General features: G+C 38.6%; 1 protein-coding gene across 1 annotated transcript in view; it reads left to right on the forward strand.

The window, feature by feature from the left end:
- ctcf (CCCTC-binding factor (zinc finger protein)) overlaps nucleotides 1-25,716 on the forward strand; it is a 41,425-nt gene that overhangs the window by 9,908 nt on the left and 5,801 nt on the right. Inside the window, exons 3-10 of the mRNA XM_043707054.2 lie at nucleotides 303-473; nucleotides 6,819-6,952; nucleotides 11,767-11,887; nucleotides 14,110-14,259; nucleotides 16,409-16,569; nucleotides 20,765-20,947; nucleotides 23,653-23,788; nucleotides 25,432-25,617. Coding sequence (XP_043562989.2) covers nucleotides 303-473; nucleotides 6,819-6,952; nucleotides 11,767-11,887; nucleotides 14,110-14,259; nucleotides 16,409-16,569; nucleotides 20,765-20,947; nucleotides 23,653-23,788; nucleotides 25,432-25,617 — 1,242 coding nt within the window. The remainder of the gene's footprint in view (nucleotides 1-302; nucleotides 474-6,818; nucleotides 6,953-11,766; nucleotides 11,888-14,109; nucleotides 14,260-16,408; nucleotides 16,570-20,764; nucleotides 20,948-23,652; nucleotides 23,789-25,431; nucleotides 25,618-25,716) is intronic.

Genomic DNA, 25,716 nt, shown 5'->3' on the forward strand with positions numbered 1-25,716 from the left:
AATTCATGTGCAGTATTCTTAATTTTGGCAGATTTTCGCAAGTTGCCATGCAATTTCATTCCTAAGTAGATGGGAAACGGAATGAATAAGGCATCTCTGTGTGCACAGCAAGTTACAAAGTACTGGGTTTTTTTTGCTTCTTGAACAGCAAATTGAAGTTTTGGGGAAAGCATAGATTACAGCTAATTGTGAAGTATTTTTAATAATATTTTATATTAAGCAGTTTCTTGTATCTTAGAGGATCACACCAATGCTCGTAACAGAAAATCTATTTTCATATGTCATGTGTGATATTATTTTAGGGGTGAAGAAAACATTCCAGTGTGAATTGTGCAGCTATACTTGTCCCCGGCGTTCTAATCTAGACCGGCACATGAAAAGCCACACTGATGAGCGACCGCATAAGTGCCACCTTTGTGGTCGAGCTTTTCGAACAGTTACACTTCTGAGGAACCATCTCAACACACATACAGGTAACAGGATATTAAAAATTTGAAGTATCAAAATATTGTCAAAATATTTGGGTGCAGTTTTAAAAGATTTCCGACAAAAAAATTCTTTTAATTTCAAAAGATTTGGAGTAACTTTTTTAGTTGCAAAAAGAATGTTTCTCAGCAAACTCCTATTTCATTCATAACTAATTTTTTGATACGAACAAACATTTATACTATATCAATGTGGGGAAAGTAATGAAAGCTTCACAAATTCATCCTGCGGCCAGTTGTCAACTTAAATGGACTGACCATACTGGATACAGTTCTAAGAGGATTTTCTACCTTCGTACTCCATCCTATGTGAAATGAAGGCCAATGTGCCATTTACCTTTAACATCTTGCAATTCACCTTTAACATCTTGCAATTCATGTAAAAGGACATGTTCTCTCTGTACTACAGCATATTGTAGTCTGTCTTCAGGTAAGTAACTACTTTTTGATCCTTCCTGTCACAATTGCTAACAAGGATGAGATGAGATTTATATGGCTGATACTTCTGTGAATAATTTCTAATACCAGACTGAAAGGCACAGCAGGTACTTTACAGGAACCCCTTAAAGATGTACTGTAATACCGGAGTTGTTTCTAATGTTAACCCTTTCTTTAAACAAAGGTTTTCTCCTTTAAAGTTTTCTTGGGCAAACTTCTTTAACTGAAATGAAGGTTCCTATCTGTTATAAAATTACATTAATCCTCTTGCCTCCACATGTACTTATTGCATTTCCCACGTATTTCTTCACTTGCCAATTTGGTTCCTTCACTTAACCGTATATCCTTTTACAGACTGTCTCCCCCTAACACTTTGCTTTCCTACCCACCTCTGCATCATTACAATATAATATAGTCATCCAAGTCACAAATAGTTTAAACTCCAGCACTGGTCCCTGTGACACTTCATTAGTTAGAATTTAGATTAGTGCTGAAAGAGCCACAGCAGGTCAGGCAGCATCTGAGGAGCAGGAAAATTGATGTTTTGGGCAAAAGCCCTTCTTCATTCCTGATGATGACTCTAATCTTGACTCTGATCTCCAACATCTGCAGTACTGACTTCCGACTAGTTAGAATTTGCCAACCTGCAAAACTATCAATATTTCCTGAGGCATCTTATCAAATGCCTTTTTGAAATCTAATATGTATATCTGCTGGTACACCTTTATCCACCATACTTACTACTCAAAGAACTCTCATGCATTTGTCAAATGTGACTTCCCTTTCAGAAATCCATGTTGAATTTGTCTAATTGTATTGTGATTTTCTAAATGCTTTGCTATTATTGCTCTAAAAATAGATCCTAGCATTTTCCCAATGACATATTAGAAGAGCTGGCCTATAGTTACCTAATTTCTTTCTCTCTCTTGGGTAGTGTATTATGTTTGTTGTTTTCTAATTCTGATACCTTTGCAGAATCTAGAGCATTTAGGAGGATTGCCATCAGTTATGATTTCAATTGAAATTAGATGGGCAGTTGAGTCAAATAAACCTTCAGGTGTGCAACAGTAGAGTGGGGAAACTGTGCAGACAACTAGCACAGACGTGATGGGTAGTGGTCTCCTTGGATACAATAATGACTCTATGTAAAGTCTCTGTTATCCAGATTCAGGCACCCAGAATTCTCAAGTAACCAGCATCAAGTCGAAGAGTGTGGTGCTGGAAAGGCACAGCCGGTCAGGCAGCATCCAAGGAGCAGGAGAGTCGACGTTTCGGGCATAAGATGAAGGGCTCATGCCCAAAATGTTGACTCTCCTGCTCCTCAGATGGCACCTGACCTGTTGTGCTTTTCCAGCACCACACTCTTTGACTCTGATCTCCAGCATCTGCAGTCCTTACTTTCTCCTCGTGCAACTAACATCCACGATTCAAAAGGGGAATGCTTGCATAACATCAGCTGGAGTTTTACAGCCTCTAACACAACAGTAGCACTTTTATTTTTGCTTTTTATATATTTGTAGAAGCTTATGGATTACTTATTTTTCTCTATACTCTCAATTTCCCATTTATTTATTCATACTTTAGTATTGAAAATGTTCCATACCTTTTGGCCTGTTAATATTCTCTGCATCATTGCATGTCTTTCAATTTGATACCATCCTTCATGTCCTTTGGTAGCTAAGGATGGTGGGTTCTGTTTGTAGAATTTTTATTTATCAATAGAATGTTTTCATTGAGAGTTCTGAATATCTGAAATATGTGTCACTGCTACGGTACCATTTTTACCTTTTAACATATTAACTCATTCCAGTTTAGCCAACCTGATCTTCATATTTCTGACAATACTTTCATTTAAGTTTAAGGCACTTGTTTCAGATCTGCACGTCTCATCCTCAAACTGATTGTGAAATTCCATTATGACATGATCACTCTTGCCAAGAAAATCCTTGACTATGAGGTCATTAATTCAGTTTGATTACACACTGAGATCACATAGCTTGTTCCTTGATGCATGGTAACCAGTTTACCATGTGCAACTGTGTACCATATACTGCACATTCACCATGTGCAGTAAGGAGGGACAGTTTCTTGGATGGGTTTTCAAATGAGTCTGTGTGGGAGAACTTAGGAATAAAAATGGAGTAGTCACATTGGTGGGAATGTCCTATAGCTCCCCAAGCAGTCAGCGGATATGTTGGCAGTTCACTGAGATGTTAATAACAATAGGGTAATTACATTACATTACATTACGTTAGTGAATTTCAACTTCCTGAACATTAATTGGGACAGTGATAGTGTAAAATGTTTAGAGGGGACAGATTTCATGAAATATGTTCAGGAGAGTTTTTTTTTAAATGTCAACATGTAGAATGCCATCCTTTGGGCAATGTGTTGAACATAAATCTGGTGAATGAATGTGGTCGAGGCGACAGTGGAGGAGCAATTTAATGAAAGCAACCACAACGCAATATGATTTTGGGTTTTGTGGAAAAGGGAAAGGTTTTTTTTTTGCAAAGTGTTTTGATTTGGGGAAAAGCAGACCTCATCCAAAGTAGACTGTGAGCAGTTGTTGGGAAAATCTGCAGAACGGTGGGGAGCATTCAGAAATGAAATGGGGAGGGTGTGGGAGCAACAAGCCCAACGAGCTCATGTGTAGGGATATTTGGGACTAGATAAGGAAAAGAAAGATTTTTAGCACGTGCAGAGGGCAATAAATCAATGGAGATTTTTTTGAATATAGAAAGTGCAAGGGGAACTTAGCCATGAGAAGGGCAAAGAGAGACCATAAGAAAACACTGTTATGATTAGGGAAAATCCCAAGATATTATGTATGTATATTAAGGGAAGGGGAAACCAGAAAAAGAGCAGGGCCACTGGCAACAAAGGAAGGAACCTGTGTGTAGAACTGGACAATCTTGGTAAGGTGCTAAATGAGTACTTCACTTTTTTTCTGTACTTGGGAGACAGAGGATTTAGATATAGAATTTATGGAGAGATTCTTGAGCAGATTGACGTAAAGAATGAGGAGGTATTGGAGGCGATGGTAGTCTTAAAGTGGATAGATCCTCAGGTCTGAATGAGTTGTATCCCAGACTGCATGGGAGATGAGGAAGGAAATTACAATAGCTGTGATCCAGATTTTTACTTTCCGTATGGCTAGAAAGAAATTATCAGAGGACTGGGGAGCAGATCATGTATTCCACTTCGCAAAGGTGGTAGAGATAAACCATGGAACTATTGACCTCACATCAGTGGTAGAATTATAGAATCCCTACAGTGCAGAAGCAGGCCATTTTACCCATTGAGTTCATGCTGATCCTCCAATGAACATCCCACCCAGACCCAACCCCGGTCCCTGTGGCTCTGCATTTCCCATGGCTAATCCATCTAACCTACACATTTCTGGACATTATGGCAATTTAGCATGGCCAATCCACCTAACATACTCATCCCTGGACTGTGGAAGGAAACCAGAGCACTGGAGGAAACCCACGCAGAGATGGGGAGAATGTGTAAACTCCACGCAGGCAGTTGTCTGAGGATGGAATGCTAACCACTGAGCCACTGTGCCGCTTATGGTAGGGAAATTGTTAGAGAAAATACTAAAGGGGAGAATTAATCTTACTTGGACAGGCAAGATTTGATGACCGAGAGTCCGTGTGGCTTTGTCAGAAGGCGATTATACCTTGCAAATTTGGTTGGATGTTTTGAGGAGGTGATTAGGTGTGTAGATTAGAGTCATGCAACTGATGTATATATGGATTTCGCCAAAGCCTTTGACAAGGTCCCACATGGGATACTGATAAAGTAGATAAAAGCACATGGGGTAACTTGGCCAGATGAATTCAAATTGGTTAATGGCAGGAGACAGGTGTTGGTCATAGAAGGCTGTTTATGTGACTGGAGGCTGGTGTCCAGTGCTGGGTCCCTTACTGTTCGTAATCCAAATGATATACTTGAGAATGTGGAGAGGATAAGTAAATTTGTAGGTGACACTAAGATTGACTGTGTGGTTAATAGTGAGGGGGTAAGTCTTGAGTTACAGGAAGATTTACACAGGTTGGTCAGATGAACAGATCAGTAGCAGTTAGAATTTAACCATAAAATGTGTACGTTAATGCACTTTGGTGGAAGTGGCAGGACGAGAGTACTTAAATGACAAGACACTAGGAAGCTAAGAGCAGTAAATTGATCTTGGTGTGCATGTCCACTGATCCCTGAAAATGGTACCAGGGTAGGTTTATAGGGTTAAGAGAGCATACAGGATGCTTGTCTTTATCAGTCATGGCACAGGTAAGAGTAAAGAGGTTGTGTTGGAGTTGTACAAAACTTTGGTTAGGCCACAACTGGAGTGCTATTTGCAGTATGGCAAGGATGTGATTGCACTGTAGAGGGTGCAGAGGAGATTCATTAAGAGTGTTTTAGCTGTGAAGAGAGACTGGACAGGCACAAATTATTTTCTTTAGAGCAGAAAAGGCTGAGAAAGGACCAAGTAAAGTTGTAGAACATTGAAGTGCTTGGACAGGAAACCACCTGTACCCTTGTTGAAGACCAAATAACAATAGTGTATATTTTGAAGGAGGCTGAGAGGGGGTTTGAGGGACTTTTTTTTTTCTACCAACAAGGTAATTGTATTCTGGAATGCACTGCCTGAGAGGACAGTAGAGGCAGGAATTCTCCACTTTTAAAAGGTGTACATGAGCTCTTGAAATGTTGTAACATTCAGGTCTATAGGCCAATCGTTGGGAAGTGGGATTAGTTTAAATATTTTAGCTTGGCTTCAGTGGGCCAAAGAATTCTTCCATGACTGACGATGACAAAATGAATAGAATCTAAATGCAATTCCAACTTAGAGGTCATTGGTTAATGCAAGAGTGGTAGAAATGTTATCAAATTATTTTCTTCTGTGTATTTCACTCACAGGCTGTAGTTTGCTGGTGGCTCAAAGCTATAAAATTGGGTTGACAATGGTCCAACAAAGGAGTTGAAGGTGTAATGTTATCAGACCTTCTTTTCAGTGGGTATTTAGCTTTCTGGTAATAGCATCCCTCGGATGCCAAAAATCCAAAGTGGTTTTCAACTGTTCGACACCCATTTCTCAATGGGAAGTAACTAATAGAGCAAAATCTATACAAGCTGTAGGATCTTATATTTTTCATGGAGAAATGGCAGAGCAGAATCATGTAATGTTTGTATGTATTTTCTGTGCCTTGATGCCTAACTTTGGAAGCCAGAGTACTCTGGGAGGATCAGTTTATAAAGAGTTTCTTGTGGGGCCAGGAAACACAACCTTGGCTTTCATGCATCTGACTAGGAAAGTTATGAGTGAAAACTTTGGAAAATGCTTGATGATGTGTCATTTGGGCAATTTTGTCAGGGGAGAATAATAGAATTTAAGAATAGAAGGTAGATGTCGATGCGTAATCATTCAGTTGAGATCCTCCTAGAATTTGTGTCTGAAGTTCCTTCTATTGCTGTCATCTGGGGTTAAAGAAAATGGATTCGTTTGAAACGACAGAACACTTCCTTTCATTCTCAGTGGATAAAATTCCAAAAGTCATGCAACTCTTTTATTATCTCTTATTGAGTGACTCTTTCTTACTGGTTTCGTTATTGCTTTTTGATGATGTTACAAATTGTAATTAATTTACATTACATTGAAAGTGTAACAGCAGCGTGAATTTTAAGTTGGTAAATGAGACTTATCTCGGGCCACTTTTAATGAGTTTAGTGGAGGAAAACTTTCTGATGTGAAAGTGGTAATGGTTTCAAAACTGTAATTTTATTCGTATAAATGATTACTAGCTTGAATGTTTCTAAAACTGGTAATGAAAAGAAGTTCCATGCTGGTTACACGAAATCATGAAATTAATATCATCTTTATAAATTTTGTAGGTACTAAACCACACAAGTGTCCTGATTGTGACATGGCATTTGTGACCAGTGGGGAGTTGGTGAGGCATCGTCGCTACAAACACACACATGAGAAGCCATTCAAGTGCTCTATGTGTGATTATGCTAGTGTGGAGGTAAGAGGTGAAATGGTTGAGTTTGTATTAATTTTAAGTGACAAACACTAGTTTAAGGTTCAGTTTATTAGAGGTAGATTCATAAGAATGGTTAATGATATTATGACTGCATTCCTTTTTTGGGGATGTTAACTAGGAGCACATAATTCAATTGTTGTTAACTTGGTTGAGCTGGTAAACCTATATCCTTTTCTTTTTAGAATCACTGACATCTGCCTCTGACATTAGCTGTGCTTTGGGTGAGGATTGGTAATTTGCTGCTGAAACTCTCATCCTTTAGCAATCACTGGGCATTGGCTCCCAGGTGTCATTCCAATTTAAATGTTTCACCTGTCTATTTAAATTCCTGAGCTGTGACACTCACATATTTATATCTCAGTACAATAACCCATTCCAATTTGCATGATCCCAACCTTGCTACTTCCTTTACTTTGGTCGCCAGTGGTCAGGGTGTTAGTGTGCAATACCATTCATTCCAGTGCTCTCCCACATTGCACCCCTCATCAACTATAGACATCTAATTTCCATCTTGTCTGAATGAATGAAGTCTGAGTGCTATTAGAAAGTTGACCTTTGACAATATAGAGTCAATTCTATAAACTGGGCAACTTTGTGGCAGAGTAGATTACTGTTCATTATCAATCTCATAAATTCTTTCATTGATTTTGCTGGAATTTTGCAGGGTGTGGGGACTATGTAGGATGAAATTTTCAAAGTATATTATTGGGCGACTTAAAACCCTGACCACTCATCATCAAGGTAAAGGAAGTATTAAATAGAAATGGGATTTTTGCATGGAGATAGAAGTATGTGTATGCCATGGCTGAAGAATTCAAACATGTGAAATCATCTGCCTTCTCAGAAATTTGAGGTAATCCAGAACATTTAAAGTGACCCAAACTTGCACCTATTCCAGTTCACCCATGATCTGTTCTTGCTATCCAACATTGCTTTAAGTTCATCAGTGTTGCTATTTTAAAATTCTGTTCTGTAGTTTGAAATCCACCATCACAGTCTTGTTACTTCCTATTATTTGTAGGCTCCTCCAGCCCTGCGACCCTCAGATATCTGTGTTCCTTCAATTTTGTCCTCTTGAGCATCCCCAGTTTTTCCCCACTCCATTGATAGCTGTGCTTTTGGATCCTCTGCCCCAAGGTCTGGAATTCCCTCCCAAAACTTATCTGCTCTTTTTATTTTCCTCCTTTAAGGCACATTTTTAACTGTTTCTTTGGCCAAAGCATTTACCATTAACTTGATTTCTCCTTTTGGTGGCAAAAACATTTTTGTTTGAGATGAGCATTGCTGATAACGTCAGTATTTATTGCCCATCCTTAACTGTACTCTGGAAGGGAAACTGGTATTTGATACTGCTAATGTAAATGTTTTTTGGAATGTTGTACTGTGTTAAAGGCGCTTTTGAAATGCAACACTATTTGTCTGAAGTTGGTCTGTATGCACAGAAAGCTGTTGACTGTCTAAGAGAAAGATGATATTGTTGAAGCTCATGTTGCTGATCTTTGTTATCGAAAGGCTTGTGGCTATTCAGTGGCAGAATAAAAGAATAGCATGTGCCAAAAGCTTGGTTCAGGAGGGTTTTGTTTTAAGTTGGATTAGGGTGTGCAGAGGTGGTTGCAATGAAAACTTTGTTTGCAAACATGACCCTGACCTTGCAGTTGCTTTCCCTGTTGTAATTCTCCCTGCTGTGATTGTTCTGATTTTTTTTCTGCATAAATATAGGGTGCAAGGGTGTTTTTTTTTAAGGCATGATCCAGCATGACACTTATGTTCTTAGAACTTTACAGTCTCCCTGAAGTATAACTGCATGGTAAGTTTGGTTAGTGTTTAGAATTTTGAACACTGCTTGATTTCTTTACAGTGTAATTTAATTTTGTAGTGCCTTAATTTCTATATGAGTAGAACCAAGGATGAACATCCATTGAAGCAAGTTATTGGGTGCACCTCATAATTCCTCCAGTCCTGAACAAACAGCTTGTTTTCAAACTTCACAGTAAGACTGCCCCAGTAGTCCTATTGTTTGGGTCTGTTGATGCCCTTGTTTCTCTCCCTACCTACATCAGGGTTTTTGATGCTCTGTCCCTTCAAAAGTTTCTTATTTCTCTTCCCCAGTATTTTTCTTTACACCTTGCACCTCTATCCCCACGATGATGACCTGAGTGCTTTTTGTTTCTTCCCTAAATGGAGCATTATGTGCTCCCTTCCCTTGATCTGTGTCCATTTTTTGCAAATAAACTGTCGACCAATATGCACTATGAGCACATTGACTATAGCAGCTATCTTGACTGTCCTTCCTCGCACCTACTTTATTTCATTTTCCCAGTTTTTCTATGTTGACTTTTTTTTCCCCACTCTCTAACTTTTCCAAATTCTGTTTAGTCACCAACTTGAGTAATTAACTCTGTGTCTCCACAGTGTTACAAGGCAGGAGTATTTCAAAACTTGCTGTTCTTAATTTCTAGTATCTGCAATATTATACTTTTGTATAAAACTTATTTCAGCCTGCACGCCCACAGCTATCAAAAACATTGCATTTCCTCTACATGGTCAATATATAATTAATGAACATTTTTGTGTACTTGCATTGTTCTATCAACTTTCTGCTTCATAAAATAAGTAGTGGACTGCTTGTTTTCTTAAAAAAAAAATTGCGGGCTGATGCAGACCAAGTTGGATTTGCTGATGGGCTAGCACTTTTCCATCACTTTACTCACCATTTGGATAAAAGTATAAATTGTTGTGAATACATCAGGGAATGAGGAAGATTGCATAGGAAATTCCTTACCTAGTGTTCCTTGATTTGTGTAGTTGTTAATGAACCCTTTAAAATAAGGTGAGTGCACTGGCTGCTTAACAAAAATAGGATGCAATGAACCCCATTTATATTAGGCTGATGTTTGTCAAAAAAATTCTTCTTTAATTTGAGCAAATGCTCTGAAAACCAGCTTATGCTTAGGCAGACCTCTTGCCAAAACTCTTGACGATAGCAAGGTTGTTTTGTTGTTTGTCTATTTTATTTATTTACCTACATTAAGCAGTGTTTAAAAACAATGCAATTTCAAAAGTCAACACACTGATGCAGAAGGTAATCAGGAACGTTAATGAAATGTTGGCCTTTATTTCAGGAGTGTTGCAGTGTGAGTAAGGAAGTCTTACTGCAATTGTGCAAGGGTCAGGTGTGACCATTTCTGGTGTATTGTGAGCAGCTTTGGCCAGCTTATTTAAGATATTTCATTAGAGGCAGTTCAGAGACTGTTCACCAGGATGATCCCTTATATGGAGACTTTGTTTTTTGAGTATAGGTTAAACTGGTTGGGATTTACTGAAGCACACAGATTTTTAAGAGGCTTGACAGGGTAAATGCTGTGAAAATGTTTTCCTGTCATGGGAGAGTCTAGGACAAGAGGGTTTAGTGTCAGTAAAGTGCCAATTTAAGGCTGAGATGGGGAGTATCTTCTCTTGGGAGATTGAGTGTCTTTGGAACTCTCGCCACAGAGAACTATGCGGGTAGAGTTCTTGTGCCTATTTAAAACTCAGATAGTTTGGATCCTTGATCAGTAGGGGAATTAAGGTTACAAGAAAAGGATAGGAAAGTGGATGTGAGGAATGTCAGATCATCCATGATCCTGTTGAATGCCGGAAGATGTTTGAGGGACAAAATGGCCTATTCTTGTTCCTATTTCATATGGTCTAAAAGAGTTTGATAATGCCATTTTACCACTTACAAGGTAGCCTGCTGGAAATCGAGCTCAGCTATTAAGAGTTATCACAAAAGAGATTTTAAAAAGTAGGCAAAAGTCCCCCATTTACCTCTTAGACGGGTTGACAGAAAGCATGGGATGAAAGGTCTGCAAATCAACTTGCAGGCTCAACGAACATACCCATAACCACGGCAGCCAGCACCAGAGCTACAAATCTTTACACTAGCCATGAGTATTTATTATGAATGAACAGCTAGAACCCCTACTTCCCAACTGCTGTTTTTGCGCAACTTCATCCAAAAGCTGTCAGTTTCCACATGGCATGCTGGTTCTTTTCTTGACCTCCGCCCATTTTCTGAAAATTGTCAGACTGCTTATTCAAGCAGAAATACCCCCTACCTGCTGCCACCTTTAATAAAACCTAAATATTGGGACATTTTAAGCCAATGTCTCTGCTTGCTGCATAATTTTCCCATCATCAGATTCCATTGTTCTCCCTGACCACTGTCTGAGCCTGCACAGGTTGTTTGCTGTCTTAGACACTATGTTTGACCATCGGGTTAATTTCCAATCACACATTAGGTTTCGAAGAAGACTAACTATCTTGTGTAGAATTTTGTTTTTATTGTATGGGGGCACTAATACTGCCAATTTCCATCTACATACCATCAACTAACTCCTGCCAACATCACTTTATCCGTGAAACCCTTATCTGTGCCTTTTTTAAAGCCCTGGACTTGAGTGTTCCAATGTACTCCTGGCTAAACTCTGATATTCTACCTTCTGAACTTGAGACCATCTAAAACTCTGCAGCCTGCATCTTAATGCTAATCTATTCACCTGTTACCCCGTATTTGCTTAATACGTTGTCTTTCTTTTAAATAGTACCTGGAAAAATTATGATTGATTACCTTACCCCTCCTTATCTCTAAACTTTTGCAACCTAATAGCCCTCTCATGTATCGGTGTTCCTTCAATCCTGGCGTCTTGAGCATCACCAATTATACTTATTCTATCATTGCTGGCCATAACTTTAGTTGCCAATGCCTTAAAGTCTGCAATTTCTGTCTTAAATTCTCTCTTCCTTTGATTTTGCAGGTTAGTAAGTTAAAGCGTCATATTCGCTCTCACACTGGAGAACGCCCGTTCCAATGTAGCCTGTGTAGCTATGCTAGCAGGGATACCTACAAGCTGAAAAGGCACATGAGGACCCACTCTGGTAAAGTAATCTGCAGCTTATTCTTATTTCCACTGAGTTCCAAGCTATTTTTGACATGTTTAGGGTGGATCTATACAATGACAGTTGTGCATTTTGTAACAACTAGATAGCTGGCATATATCAGTTTTGTCCTTTACAGAGGAATTATGGATTAAGGCACTCGTTTTGTAATGTAATGTCATGACGTTACATTTAGTCATGATGGATTTAATGTTCATAGCAGTATTCTTTAGTTATGTGTTGCAAACTGAGTTCAAAAGAGAAATTCACATTTCCGGTTAATGTCCCATTTTAAAGTGACTGTAATAAATGATTAAAACACATTTGACTAAACGCTATTTTCTTTTCATGCTCAACTTGTACTTTAAACTATTGAAAAGCTATTCTCTAAATTTAGCACTGCCAAAAATCTCCTCCTATAATTGTTATACTATCTCTTAAGTAGACAGTCAATCTTGCAGGAACCAGTCTTAAATTATTCTCTGCTCCCAAGGGCTTTCTTTTTAACTTACCAGCAGTTATCTTGTAATCTCAGATTTGTCCTTTCCTGTAAGAGTTATGCTGTAGGTTTCTTTCTGTAGCTACAAGATAGGCAAATCTTCAGCCACGCTTAAATGCCCTCTAACTGCTTCAATGTGACCATAAGCCCCCAGCAATTTCTCTGTGCTGCTTAAGGTGCTAGCCTCGCTGCTTCCATCTTTGGCTCTCTTACCTCCCAAATGGCTACAGCCCAGACAAGACAAAAGTGCTGTGTTTGTGATCATAGAATCCCTACAGTGTGAAAACTGGCCATTTGACCCAAAAAGTCCACCCCACCCGACCGAAGAGTAATCCATCCAGAGCCATTCCCCCTACTCTACCACTCTACATTTATCCCCTAACACTATGGGCAATTTGGTATGGCCAATTCACCTAACTTGTACATCTTTGAATCGCTGGTGGAAACCCACGCAGATACAGGAAGAATGTGCGAAGTCCAACAGACAGTCGCCCAAGGCTGGAATCGAACACAGGTCCCTGGCAATGTGAGGCAGCAGTGCTAACCACTGAGTCACCATGCCACCCTGTGATACTTTTAGGTTTTCAAGATGACTACACCCTCATTTGAAAAATGTTCCCCTCTAAATTTTACACTTTTCCCCATGACAATGGGAGCACATTTGTGTTCAAGAAGAAGTGCCAATTATCTGAAACCTGTCATTGTTGAAGTTATTGCATAGTTTGCAGCATGACTATTTACAAATAGATATCGCTGAAACTTTTCTGGGACTTTGAGAGACTCCAGATTTCCTCTTGCAACACCTAAGTGAAACAGTCAGAATCTTTCTTTGATCTCCAACAATCAAGCCACACCGGTATACTATCATATTGACTGCAGAACAGGTCAAATGTCTCCCATTTTTCCAGTCTAAATTTAAAGACACTGTCCCAGACTACCGTAACACTTGGCTAAAATGCATGGTTAGTGATGATTATTAGCCTCCAAGATCATCGGCAGCAACTGGGGAAAATCAGTAATAAAACATTATGGGAAGGCCAGTTTTCAGTAAATTCCTGGAAGATTTGCCTTGATGTTGCCACATTCTGAGAACAGATGGTCATAAAACTATGTAGAACTAACATATGTAGTTCTGAAAGTCAGCAGACCATCTATTTTTCACAAGAAAGCACAGGAGAACATTAAATTGAAGACAAAAACACAGGTTTTGCTGGAGAAACTCAGCAGGTCTGGCAGCATCTGTGGACGAGACACTTCAGAAGAAAAAATTAAGATCATCTTCTGAAGAAGAGTAAACTCAATAAGTTAACTCTTTCTCTTTCCACAGATATTGCCAGACTTACTTATTTCTCCAGCACATTGTTTTGACACTGATAGCCTCTATATTGATGGGAAACCAAACATTGAACATCTGCAGTCTCTGATTTGACAGCATAATTTAGGAAGCTATGATTGAAAGTTAATGTTGATATTCTTTTACAGGAATAGACTTCGTACATTTGCAGCATGTCAATGTCTGCTCAAAGCTGTTACTTGGATTTTATAATGCTGTTTTCCTTTTCACTTCCTTAATGTTAAAGCAAATCATGTGTGGGGGTAAAATGTCAAATACTTTTAAAAATGTATCTCATGTTGCCTTTAATTTTTGAATTGCACACATCAATAAATCCACTCATAATAATTCAGTGATCAGGATGTTCTAAAGTATGGATTTCTAAAATAGGTGAGAAACCATATGAATGCTACATCTGCCATGCTCGCTTCACTCAAAGTGGAACAATGAAGATGCACATTTTGCAGAAACATACAGAAAATGTGGCGAAATTCCACTGCCCACATTGTGACACAGTTATTGCTCGGAAGAGTGATTTGGGTAAGTGCAAAACTTTAAATACATAAAAATTAACAAAATTACTGCCCCACAAGTCTGAATATGTTAGCATAATTGGGCTGCAGTTTAAGTAATGAAAGTATTGCTGTCCAAAAGAAATCTGCAATTAAGAACCAAAGAATCAATTAAAAAACTAATAGTCTGCCCTATTTAATTCATTGTAGAGTCTAAAATGAGTCTAGTGCCACTGATGTCTGTCTAAAGTATCATATTTCAAATTTGAAGTTGGATGGTGCAGGCATGCTATTGCTTTTTACTTCTCATTTCTTTCCTCCAACGAAGCATATAAATATATGGATTGGCAGAGAAAGAAGTTTGTGGAAGTAGATTTAGTAGTTTGCAACTGAATGGTAACAACAGAAGCTTAGAAGTGACCCTAGGACATCACAATGATCATAGGTTAATACCTTAATCTCTCAAACCTGAATTATGACTGAAAATGTCCTTCAAGTGTTGTTGTTCTAATTAAACTTAGATTTGTTGCTTGACTGCATGGAAATATCTATATTTTTAATCAGAATGACTTTCCCTTCCCTCAATTTTGACAGGGTTTTTTTGTTCCACTTTTTCTTGCTTACTCAAATTTCAATTTGAGTGCTTGCTTTCACTTGAGGTGAGGTCTGTTTGTGGTCAATGAAGAGTGCGCTTCAATTTGTTCCACCCATTGTTGCCTCAGTCAAGTTTTTTTTTCTCAAATGCATGAAACACTGACCACGATATCTGACTATGTACTGGCACTGCAAGGGGTGCAGGGGAGTTTGGGAGTTGGCTTATGTGAAGAAATTGAGTAGACTGGGACTATACTCATAATTTAGAAGAATGACCGAGGTTGTTATAGAAACATAAAATTATGAATGAGTGGATAAGATGGAAGCAGGGAGATTGTTTCCACTGGTGAGTGGAACTAGACTAATGGGCATAACCTCACAATAAGGGGGTGCACATTTTAGGACTTATTTGAGGAGGAACTTCTTCTCTCAAAGGATTGTGAATCTTTGGAATTCTCTGCCCAATGAATTAATTGAGACAATTGAATGTTTTTAAGGCGAAGGTAGATTTTGAACAGTAAAGGAATTAAGGGTTATGGTGAGCAGGTGGGTAAATGCAGCAGAGTCCATGAAAAGGTCAGCCATGATCTTATTGAATGGCAGAACAGCTTCGGCAGGACAGATGGCATACTTCTTCTATTTCTTAGAGTCATAGAGATGTACAGCATTGAAATAGACCCTTCAGTCCAACTCATCCAAGCCAACCAGATATCCTAACCCAATCTAGTCCCACCTGCCAGCACCTGGCCCATATCCCTCCAAACCCTTCCCATTCATATACCCATCCAAATGCCTCTTAAATGTTGCAATTGTACCAGCCTCCTCCACGTCTTCTGGCAGCACATTCCATACACGTACCACCCTCTGTGTGAAAACGTTGCGGCTTAGATCTCTTCTTTATCTTTCCCCTCTCGCCCTAAACCTATGCCCTCTAGTTCTGGACTCCCTGACCTCAGAGAAAAGACTGTCTATTTATCCTATCCATGCCCCTCATGATTTTGTAAACCTCTATAAGGTCACCCCTCAACCTCCGACACTTCAGGGAAAACAGCCCCAGCCTGTTCAGCCTCTCCCTATAGCTCAAATCCTCCAACCCTGGCAATATCCCTTGTAAATCTTTTCTGAACCTTTTCAAGTTTCACAACACCTTTCCGATAGGAAGGAGACCAGAATTGCACGCAATATTCCAACAGTGGCCTAACCAATGTTCTGTACAGCCACAACGTAACCTCCCAACTCCTATACTCAATACCCTTATGTTATTGTGTTGCATAGCAGCTTCAAATATAATCCTCCATTGTATTGACATCAAACTTCCATTTCTTTTGCCAGTTTTTTTTAGTGTTTTAGTTGTAGCAGACTTGTGCCATAACTAAATACCTGCACAGTACATCCTAAGTTGCATGTATCTGTGATGAAACATCATTTGCATCCCTTGTGGTCTGTAAATGGAAAGCATTAATGTCCTCACTGAAGGCAATTCAGAAGTTGAAAGGGTGTATTTATACTATTTCAGTTAAATGTTGCAATTAATAGTACTGTAAAGTCTGAGTTCAGTCTCTACAGCTTAGTTCTCTTTGCAGGTGTTCATCTGAGAAAACAGCATTCCTATCTTGAGTCAGGCAAGAAGTGCCGTTACTGTGATGCAGTCTTCCATGAGCGATATGCCCTCATACAGCACCAGAAATCTCATAAGAATGAGAAACGTTTTAAATGTGAACTTTGTGATTATGCATGCAAACAGGTATTACATTTAAACAAATATCATTCATCTCAATGTGGATCAGTGTGTTTCATAAAGTTTCCTTTTTGGAGGGGACCATAAGACTTTTTTGCTGAAAGTTGGGTAAATCCTGAGAGTTACTTTTGTGTTAATCTGATACTTGTACAAATAATTATGTAAAGTTAAAATAATTTGAAGTTTTCTATGACGTGTAGAATTAGCATTGAAGAATATAAACCAAAATTGCTAGTATTGGAATGAAGTAGTCATTATATATCTGATATCTAATCTTAGTGTGGAATATTTATCATATGTTCTACAAAGGTCTATTAGTCAGCTGTTGGTTCTGGATGTAGGTTTGCTCGCTGAGCTGGAAGGTTCATTTTCAGACGTTCTGTCACCATATTAGGTAACATCTTCAGTGAGCCTCCAGATGATACAATGCTGCTTTCTATTTATACATTTGGGTTTCTTTGGGTTGGTGATATCATTTTCTGTTTCTCGGGGGGTGGTAATTCGGGTCAAAGTCATTCTGTTTATTGATAGAGTTCTGGTTGGAATGCCATGCTTCTAGGAACTCTTGTGCGTGTCTGTTTGGCTTGTCCTCGGGTAGATGTGATGTCCCAGTTGAAGTGGTGTCCTTCCTTATCTGTATGTAAGGATACTAGTGAGACAGGGTCATGTTTTGTGGCTAGTTGATGTTCATCATCTCAAAACTTGCTCAGTTGTTGGTACTTTTTCCTCAAAACATCCATGGAATGTATTCTGTGGAGTTGCCAGGGATAAAATACAGTTGATTCTTTAGGAGACTGATTCTTCAATGTGAGGATAATAAATCCTATCTTACCCATAAACACTTAGCCAAGTAATTTAATTTTTAAGCTATATTTTGATTTTCCTGCATTTGTGGTTTTTTAAAATCTATGTATATTGTTTGTCTGTGAAAAACTGGAGGACAAATGCAGTTTTCACCTTGTTTACTATTTGCGTATGATTACCACTCCTTGGGTATTCTTACCTTAAGAGCTTTGTGCATAGTGTAACTGTCATAAGTAGTTGACCAGCTCTCACTTGTTTAAAATATATATGGCTGAGTTTGATATCTGTCTTCATTTAGGTTGTCTCCCAAATCATTATTCCATACACTTCCTATATTGCATCTTTAAAACTAAAGTTCAAAAAAGTACTTCGTTAAGTGATTCATGTGCTGTGGAGCATGCAGAATTTGTAAAAGGCACTGTATCAGTGTATATCTTTTTAGTTGCTGATAATTTTATTTTTGTGAGAAAGCTTTTCTTAGTTGTTGAGTCAGAGCAAAACCAGCATTTCTAAGCCATTTCATAGTAGGTTTGCTAAGGTAGGATAAAATCTGGAGTGAGGCAGAGCGGAGAGCAAAGAGACAGACATGAAGTGATTAATCAAAGTCAAAGCTCTGCCCATTTTTAGGTTTAATAGCCATGAGGCAGAACTGAGGGAGGTACTACTTTGTAGCAATCCCCTGATGGAAATGCAGGGTACTACCTATTCCAAATGGTAGTAGTTAATATACCTCAGTGTTGATGTAACCTGTATGTTGTTAATTAAATGTAATAAACTTATTAGTTAAGGTAAGTGCCTCTTTCTTCTGAGACTTACTTGTGGTCCATCCTCCTAGACCATTGACCAGTATAGAATGAAGGATTGGTGGCTGCACTGAACCATCAGCATAAGCTGGGTACCACATATTATAACATTCAGAATTGTAACTTTGCAAAGCTATGGGAAACTGAATTTTTGTACTTATTTGAGATTTTCTTCCAAATCACCAACACCATTTGACTCCACTAACATTTATAATACTTTGGTCCTGGCTTAGTGATGTTTATCTCAATTGTGAACCCATTCCAATGCTTGACAAGATGAGAGACAAAAGATGATACATGCTGTGCGTGTGAAAAGTTTCGAGTTCCCTTTAACCTTTGAGGCCTTCTCGAGAGGTTTTTTTTGGTAGAAGTACTCTTGCTACTTTTTAGTATGGATATCTTCAAGGACAAAGACTGTGGTTTCTTGATCTGCCCAGAAGAAGAGCTCCATCTACAGTTTCATTTGGAAAAGCTACTGCAAATGAGACCCAAACTTTGGAATGTTCAGGTCAAGATGTGCTCCATATTGACACATTCACAGAGAATAGGCATCTGGTTTCTCTTGTCGTTCCATACTTAACGACCAATTTATATCCAGTGCGCCTTTTGACCAGGATACCCAATTATTAATAATGTCTTTACCATTTGAAAAATTAATTGTGACGACTTCTGTTTTGATTCAAGTTGGTACTAAGACTAAAAAGGAAAAAGCATAACTTCCTGGTCAATTCACGAAATGACTGAATTTGTTAAGATAGTTGCCAGAGCACTAACTTTATTAAAATAAATTTCGTGACTATAGTTGCATTTGGTAAAAAAAAAAAATCCATTTCTCTTTAGAATGGACAAAAAACCTTTGCAGGCTAAAAGGCAGATTTCAACAATTGGAGAAAAAGCCAAAAGTTCAAAATCTCAAAGCACTGGAGATCAGCAGAAACTAAGAGAATTAAACGTGTTTAAGGAACAAACAAGAATTTCACATTTTTGCTTGCATGTAAGCATAATGATTCTAGTTTTGCAGCAAAAAAAGCAGGTATCCACAGAAGTGATGAGTTACCGTGCAGCAAGAGGCCGTTGATAAATTATCTGAAAGGGAGCACGTAATCGGTTTAAATCTGGGAAATAAGTAAGCTCCTTCCAAATGAAATAAATACACATCAGTTCTGTTGACTGTGAACATAAAAGATAGGAGCAAGAGTAGGCTGCTTGACCCCTTGAGCCTACTCTGCTATTCACTATGACCATGGCTGATAGTCAAGCTCAATAACCGAATCATGTGCTGTCCCAATTCCTTGATCCCTTTAGTCGCAAAAGCCATATCTGTCTGTCTCATTGAAAACACTCTGTTTTAGCCTCAGCCATTTTTTTGTGGTTGTGAATTCCACATTCTCCACCGAGTAAATTCGCAATTGTCCTGTGTATCAATGATGAAGTCACAGATAGATCAGAGAAGGCCTAAAGTTACAGTCATTAAGGCTTAGCAATATTGTACAGCATCTATGCTTATATGCTTGGGAAGAAATCTCAAGACATTTTGAATTTCAACAACTATTTCCCAGGGTAAACAAAACTCGATGGTTTCCTTAAAGTGTGATTTGCTCTTCCTAGCTCATCTTAATCTGACAGTAAGGGTAATCGAAGCCACTGACCAAGACAGACTACGGTCTGCGTCTGAGGTTTGCCCAATCCAGTACCTAATATGGAACGATGATTGATTCAGTTATTCAGGGATAGCAGAAGTTTTGATGTATCAGCTGAACTGTGAGCAAAGCTGCTGAGAAGAACTCTAGTAGGAATGCATCATCAAGCATAGAATTCATCTGCTATTCTGCCACATATCCAGGCAATCTTCAAATACTGTAACAGCAGCACCATGAGAAACAAGAAGCTACTTCCTTTTTCAAGTTGTTTGGAATTCCGTATGTTGCCAGAATATCTCCAACCAGTACACTACAGCTGATAAATCTTTACTTAAGTTTTCATCCCTTCACTCTGCAAAATGGTAGTTTTAAAATTCAACGTCTTGAATCTATCTCAGAGGCCGAACTAACTTTATCCATTAGAAGGATCTTATAGAGTTAATCTTTGTATAGGTTTCTTTTAAACTAATGTCCTTTTTCATTTTTACTTAGCTTTTAGTGATAGTTGTGTAATGAGCTAACCTTTATCTGTTTAACACTAAAGAGGTGCTGCTGGTTATTTTTAAATTGAAACTAAATGAGTAAAATTGGCATGGTAAAGGGTACGTGTATGTGGGATTTGTTACTGAATTGAAAAGGTGTGGCTGAGTTTTAAGCATATTGGGTTTTATGGAGGGAGAAAGATAAAGAAATACTTTAATCACTTCAGTAGGTTATCATGAGTTTTATGGCAGAAATGGGAGTTGCATTAATTTAGGTATAATGGTGTTTGGAAAGTGGGAGTTTTAAATATTGTAATAAGATGTCTTGATGTGATTTTGATCAAATCAAATCCATTGAGTGGGGTTTCATGATAGGTACCAAAAGTAATTGCTTCATCACCTAAATTTTGACTATTTGCTTCATTCCTTGCTATGTCTTTGATAATGTTTGTTTTCTCTTTTCTCAATGAAGGAACGTCACATGGTGATGCACAAGCGAACTCATACTGGAGAGAAGCCTTATTCCTGTAGCCAGTGTGACAAGACGTTTCGGCAGAAACAACTATTGGACATGCACTTCAAGCGCTACCATGATCCTAATTTTATTCCTGCCACTTTTGTATGCACAAAATGTGGCAAAGCATTCACTCGTAAGGTACGTTATTTTATGTTTGGATGAAACTGCTTATTATTTGATGGTACAAACTTGGATTTATCCTTTTAATTTGGCCTTTAATTTTGAAAATGTCTTAAAATATTTGAGACATTGTAACAAAAAATCAAAGACAATTATTTTAGGAGACTTGGAAAAGAAGAATATAGAAAGACTGACGGGAACTTGCAGAAACTGGGACCTCGGCAGCTGAAGTCATTTATACAGTTGTTACAGAGAAGGAAGATGTGTGTAAAAGACTGTGGTTGGAGGATCGAAAAATTGTCATAGTTCTTCAGGGTTGTAAGGGTGGGGAAGAGGCATGTTTGTCGAGACATTTAAAGATGAGTATAAGCATATTAAATGCGTGTTTGTTCCAAAAAGGACATTTTCAGTATCCTTATATAAACTTAAACTGAAAGAATTGACATTTATTGGAAGTGTAGAATTTTAATATTTTGAAATTGTGAATATTCATTACATCACTTCAAATTTAACAGAAATGTTTCCTTTTGGTCAAAAATAACTTGAGAATTTAGATTATCATTACATAACAACCACTAAATAAATTAGAAAGGGAAGTCCACCCCCCTCCACCGCTGCCATCACCAACGCCTTCTACATAGCTGCGGATTTCACAAATAGTTGGAGTTGGAAGCAAGAGACAGAAATTGCGTGTTCTTGTCTGCTGCTGTGATGGATTACTTGCCACAAAGCCAATCTTGGCATTTGTGATTTTTAGTATAAACCACAAAGAATAGCAAAGTCACAGTGAAGATAGAGGTGATTTTGAGAAACTGCCTCTGAGAAATGCGTTCTGAGTTTGATAGTGTGAACAGTATCCTGATATTTTATTCTGGTTTATAAAAGTTGTTTATTGGTCACTCAGTTTTGTGAAGGTACCATAAATCTTTAGGGTGTAGGTTTGCTCGCTGTTTGCCCATGGTCTCACTACCCAGAACGCCAATTTACAGACTGGCCAAAGAACTACACGCAAGACTGAAATACTTAGTAGAAGACTCACAGCACTCCATCCACGCCACCCAGGAATTCCTAAAAATTACCAAAAACACCAAAATAGAGGAAGACGAAACAATGATCTCATTCGACATAACAGCACTGTTCACCTCCATCAACATCGACCTGCCAAAGAAAACACTTACCACACTTTTAGAAGAGACCATCACACACACCCCAACCACCATCAATCACATTACCAACGAAAACATCATGAAGCTAGTGGACCTGTGCCTCACCACCCACTCCACCTTCAACAACATAATATACAAATAAACCAACGTCACACCCATGGGATCTCCGCTATCAGGATTCATAGCAGAAGCGGTAATGCAAAGACTAGAAAAACAGCCCTACCAACCATCAAACCAAAAATCTGGGTCTGCTACGTAGATGACACCTTTGTCATCACAAAACAAAACAAGATAGAGACATTTAACATCATCGATAACACCCTCAGGCATAAAGTTCACCAAGGAGGAAGAAGCCGACAACAAACTCGCATTCCTGGACGTCACAGTCGAAAGAAAGGACAACGGAGAACTACAAACCTGCGTATACAGAAAACCGACAAACACTGACCAAATACTTCACTACACCAGCAACCATCCCAACACACAAACGAAGCTGTATCAGAACACTATTCCAACGAGCCACCACACACTGCAGCACAGACAACGAACTTCGGAAAACAGAGGAGAACCACCTATACAACGTATTCAAGAAGCACGGATACTCAAAAAATACAGTGCGCAAATTCCTCAAGAACAAACCACGACAAGCAGACCAAACACAGCCAGAAACCCTAACCACCTTACCATACATCAAAGAAGTTTCAGAAATGACAGCCAGACTACTAAGACCCCTCAATCCTAGTAGCACACAAACCCACCAACACTCTCAAACAAAAACTAACAAACTTAAATGACCCAGTACAACCCATGGACAAAACCAACGTCGTCTACAAAATCCCATGCAAGGACTGCCACAAACACTACATAGGACAAACAGGAAGAAAGTTAGCCACCAGGATACATGAACACCAGCTAGCCACAAAAAGACACAACCCTATCTCCCTCGTAGCCCTACACACGGATGAAAACAAACCACCATTTCGACTGAGACTACACATCTATCCTGGGACAGGCTAAGCAAAGGCATGGCAGAGAATTCCTAGAGGCCTGGCACTCCAACCACAACGCCATAAACAAACACACAGATCTCGATACCATCCATCAATCCCTCCGAAAATGAACAGGAAATGACATCACCACCAACCCCAGGAACCCCTTTCCAGGACAAACATGTAAATAGAAAGCAGGAGACAATAGCTTCGCTTCACTTTGAGGTTGCCACTGATGTTACCTAGCCAGGTAATGAAACGTCTGGATAGCAAACCTACACCCTAAACCTCAACCTGAGCTACAAACCTTCGCAAACCTTGCAAAAAGTACCGTAAATCTGTTTGGTTATTTACTTTATTTCACAAAGTTAAAAAAGCCATGTAACACAATCAGCTGAAAATGTAACTTAATTTCTTTATCCAAGGATGTTTCCTGGCTGAACGTTTCCAAAATATTATGCTTTTATTTCGGATTTTCAACACTCGCAGTATTTTCTTAATATTTTGAGTATCTTGCCATGTAAGCATTTTCTACATAAGTGTTTTACCTTTGCTATGTATTCTGCAGAATACAATGACAAAACATGCTGAGAATTGTAGTGGGCCAGGAGGTGAAGAAGGAGATGCTGTAGAGCGGAAGAAGAATAAGGGACGTGGGAGGAAACGGAAAATGCAGTCCAAGAAAGGAGACTCCACTGACAGTGGTAATGTATTCTTTTGGTTTTTAATAGCCCTGTATTTAAAGCAGCTACTTGGCTGGACACCTTTATTGCAGAATCTGTGGGAAGTGAATGAGGTGATTTTGGACAGGTTGACTTAATTAAAGGAAGCCAAGACGATTTGTACTTTTTTGATGACTTAACAGAAGATTGATTGGAGGGAATATGATGGATGCTGTCCATGTAGATTTTGAGGGGTTTGACAAAGTACCCCAAAAAGCTCATTATCAAAATTGAGGCTCATGGAATAGGATGGTCTTGGTCAGCTTGGATTAAAAATAATGGCTGAAGGACATCTAATCTTGGTTTTTAAATTGGGGGATTGTTCTGGTGATAGACAGTAGTGTTCTCCAAGCTTTACTGTTAGACCCATTGCTTTTTCTTACACATAACTTGTACGTTGGAATCGATTTTAAGATTTCAAAAGTTGCAAATCATCCAAAATAAGGATGATGCCAAAAATTACAACAGGATTTTGATCAGCTAGCAGAATGGGTAGACAACTGACAGATAAAATTTTATTTATTTTCGATTAAGTGTTTTGGCAGATAGAATGGGGACAGTATACACTTAAAGGAACGGGTACTAGCCTCACAGCAATTCCAGATTATAATGAAGATCAAGATCTTGAGTATGATGACAGACTGGGTTATTCACCAGAATTGAGTAGATAAATAACAATGGGAATTAAACTATGTGAATAACCCAGTCATCTTTTGTTGACTTAGTGTATACTTCATCTGTGTCCCACTTTGTGAATTGTAGATGCATTTGGTGAGGAGAAGAATTACCTCATGGCATTTCCTCCATTATGTTCTATTGCCCTCCTGCAGGTCTTCACTTGTCTGAAGCAGTTGCTGAAAGTGGCCAGGTGACAGTAGTGTTACGTCACCCAGTTATGAGTATATTGCCTACTACCGTTATTGGAGAAAATTTTAACGATGTTTTGAGCATAATTGGTGAAAGGAGATGTATTAAAAATCAAATGGGATTGATAATGTATCCAGAAAGAATGTTTTGAGTATATAAATTGTAACGCTTCTGAAAATTATAGGTGTAGCATTGTTTGACACTTTTGAAAAGGGGATATACACTTGAAGTAAGGATATTAACCCAATCAATAGAAGTTTTTGAGATTGAGTTAAAAGGAACCAGTATGAATAAAAAAATAAAGTTATTTTGAAAGCTTGACTTAAATATCATCATATTTTATTCTCCCTGATGAAATCTTGCCACAATATTTCTTTCCTTATCTCATCAGCTTCACAGGTGATCAATGTTAACCCATTTATGTTGTTTTAATTGAAGTTTGGGGGTGGGATTGATATCCCTGAATAATTTAATGTTGATCAGTATTTACGTAATGTGGTTAATGACTTTGTTTGTTTGTTTAATGTGAAAAATTGAAGTGTACTTGGGGACCATTTCCGCTACCCCTTACAGTGAATGATAATGTCATGCTGCATATGACTAGGAAAAGCGTTGAGAGAGAGGTGGTGATTATTAAAGAACAAAACAAACTGTTGTATGATGAATGAGCTTGTCCTTATTAACAATAATGATTTGGATTCTGGGTAGGTAAACTGCCAAATTTTGATACTGAATGGTGTTTCCATTTATTTTTGTAGATGATGAGGATAATGCTGAACCTGAATTAGATGGTGATGAAGAGGATGAGACTGTTGTGAGCAAACCTGAAGAAGAGGAAGAAGAGGAGGAGCAGCCTATTGCAGAAGTCATCCCTGTACCAACACCAGCCAAAAAGCGAAGGGGTAGACCACCTGGCAAAGCTAATCAATCCAATAAAAATACTGGTAGTGTAACATTTTATACATTAGAAATTGTAGGCTTTCAAAAGTCCCGTCCCCGTTTTAGGTGCACCTTTAGTCCATCTCATGACTGCAACAGTAGGA

Source organism: Chiloscyllium plagiosum, unplaced genomic scaffold (genome assembly GCF_037043375.1).
Source record: "Chiloscyllium plagiosum isolate Xiang-an unplaced genomic scaffold, Cpla_swu_hap1 HiC_scaffold_17, whole genome shotgun sequence".
Classification (NCBI taxonomy): domain Eukaryota; kingdom Metazoa; phylum Chordata; class Chondrichthyes; order Orectolobiformes; family Hemiscylliidae; genus Chiloscyllium; species Chiloscyllium plagiosum.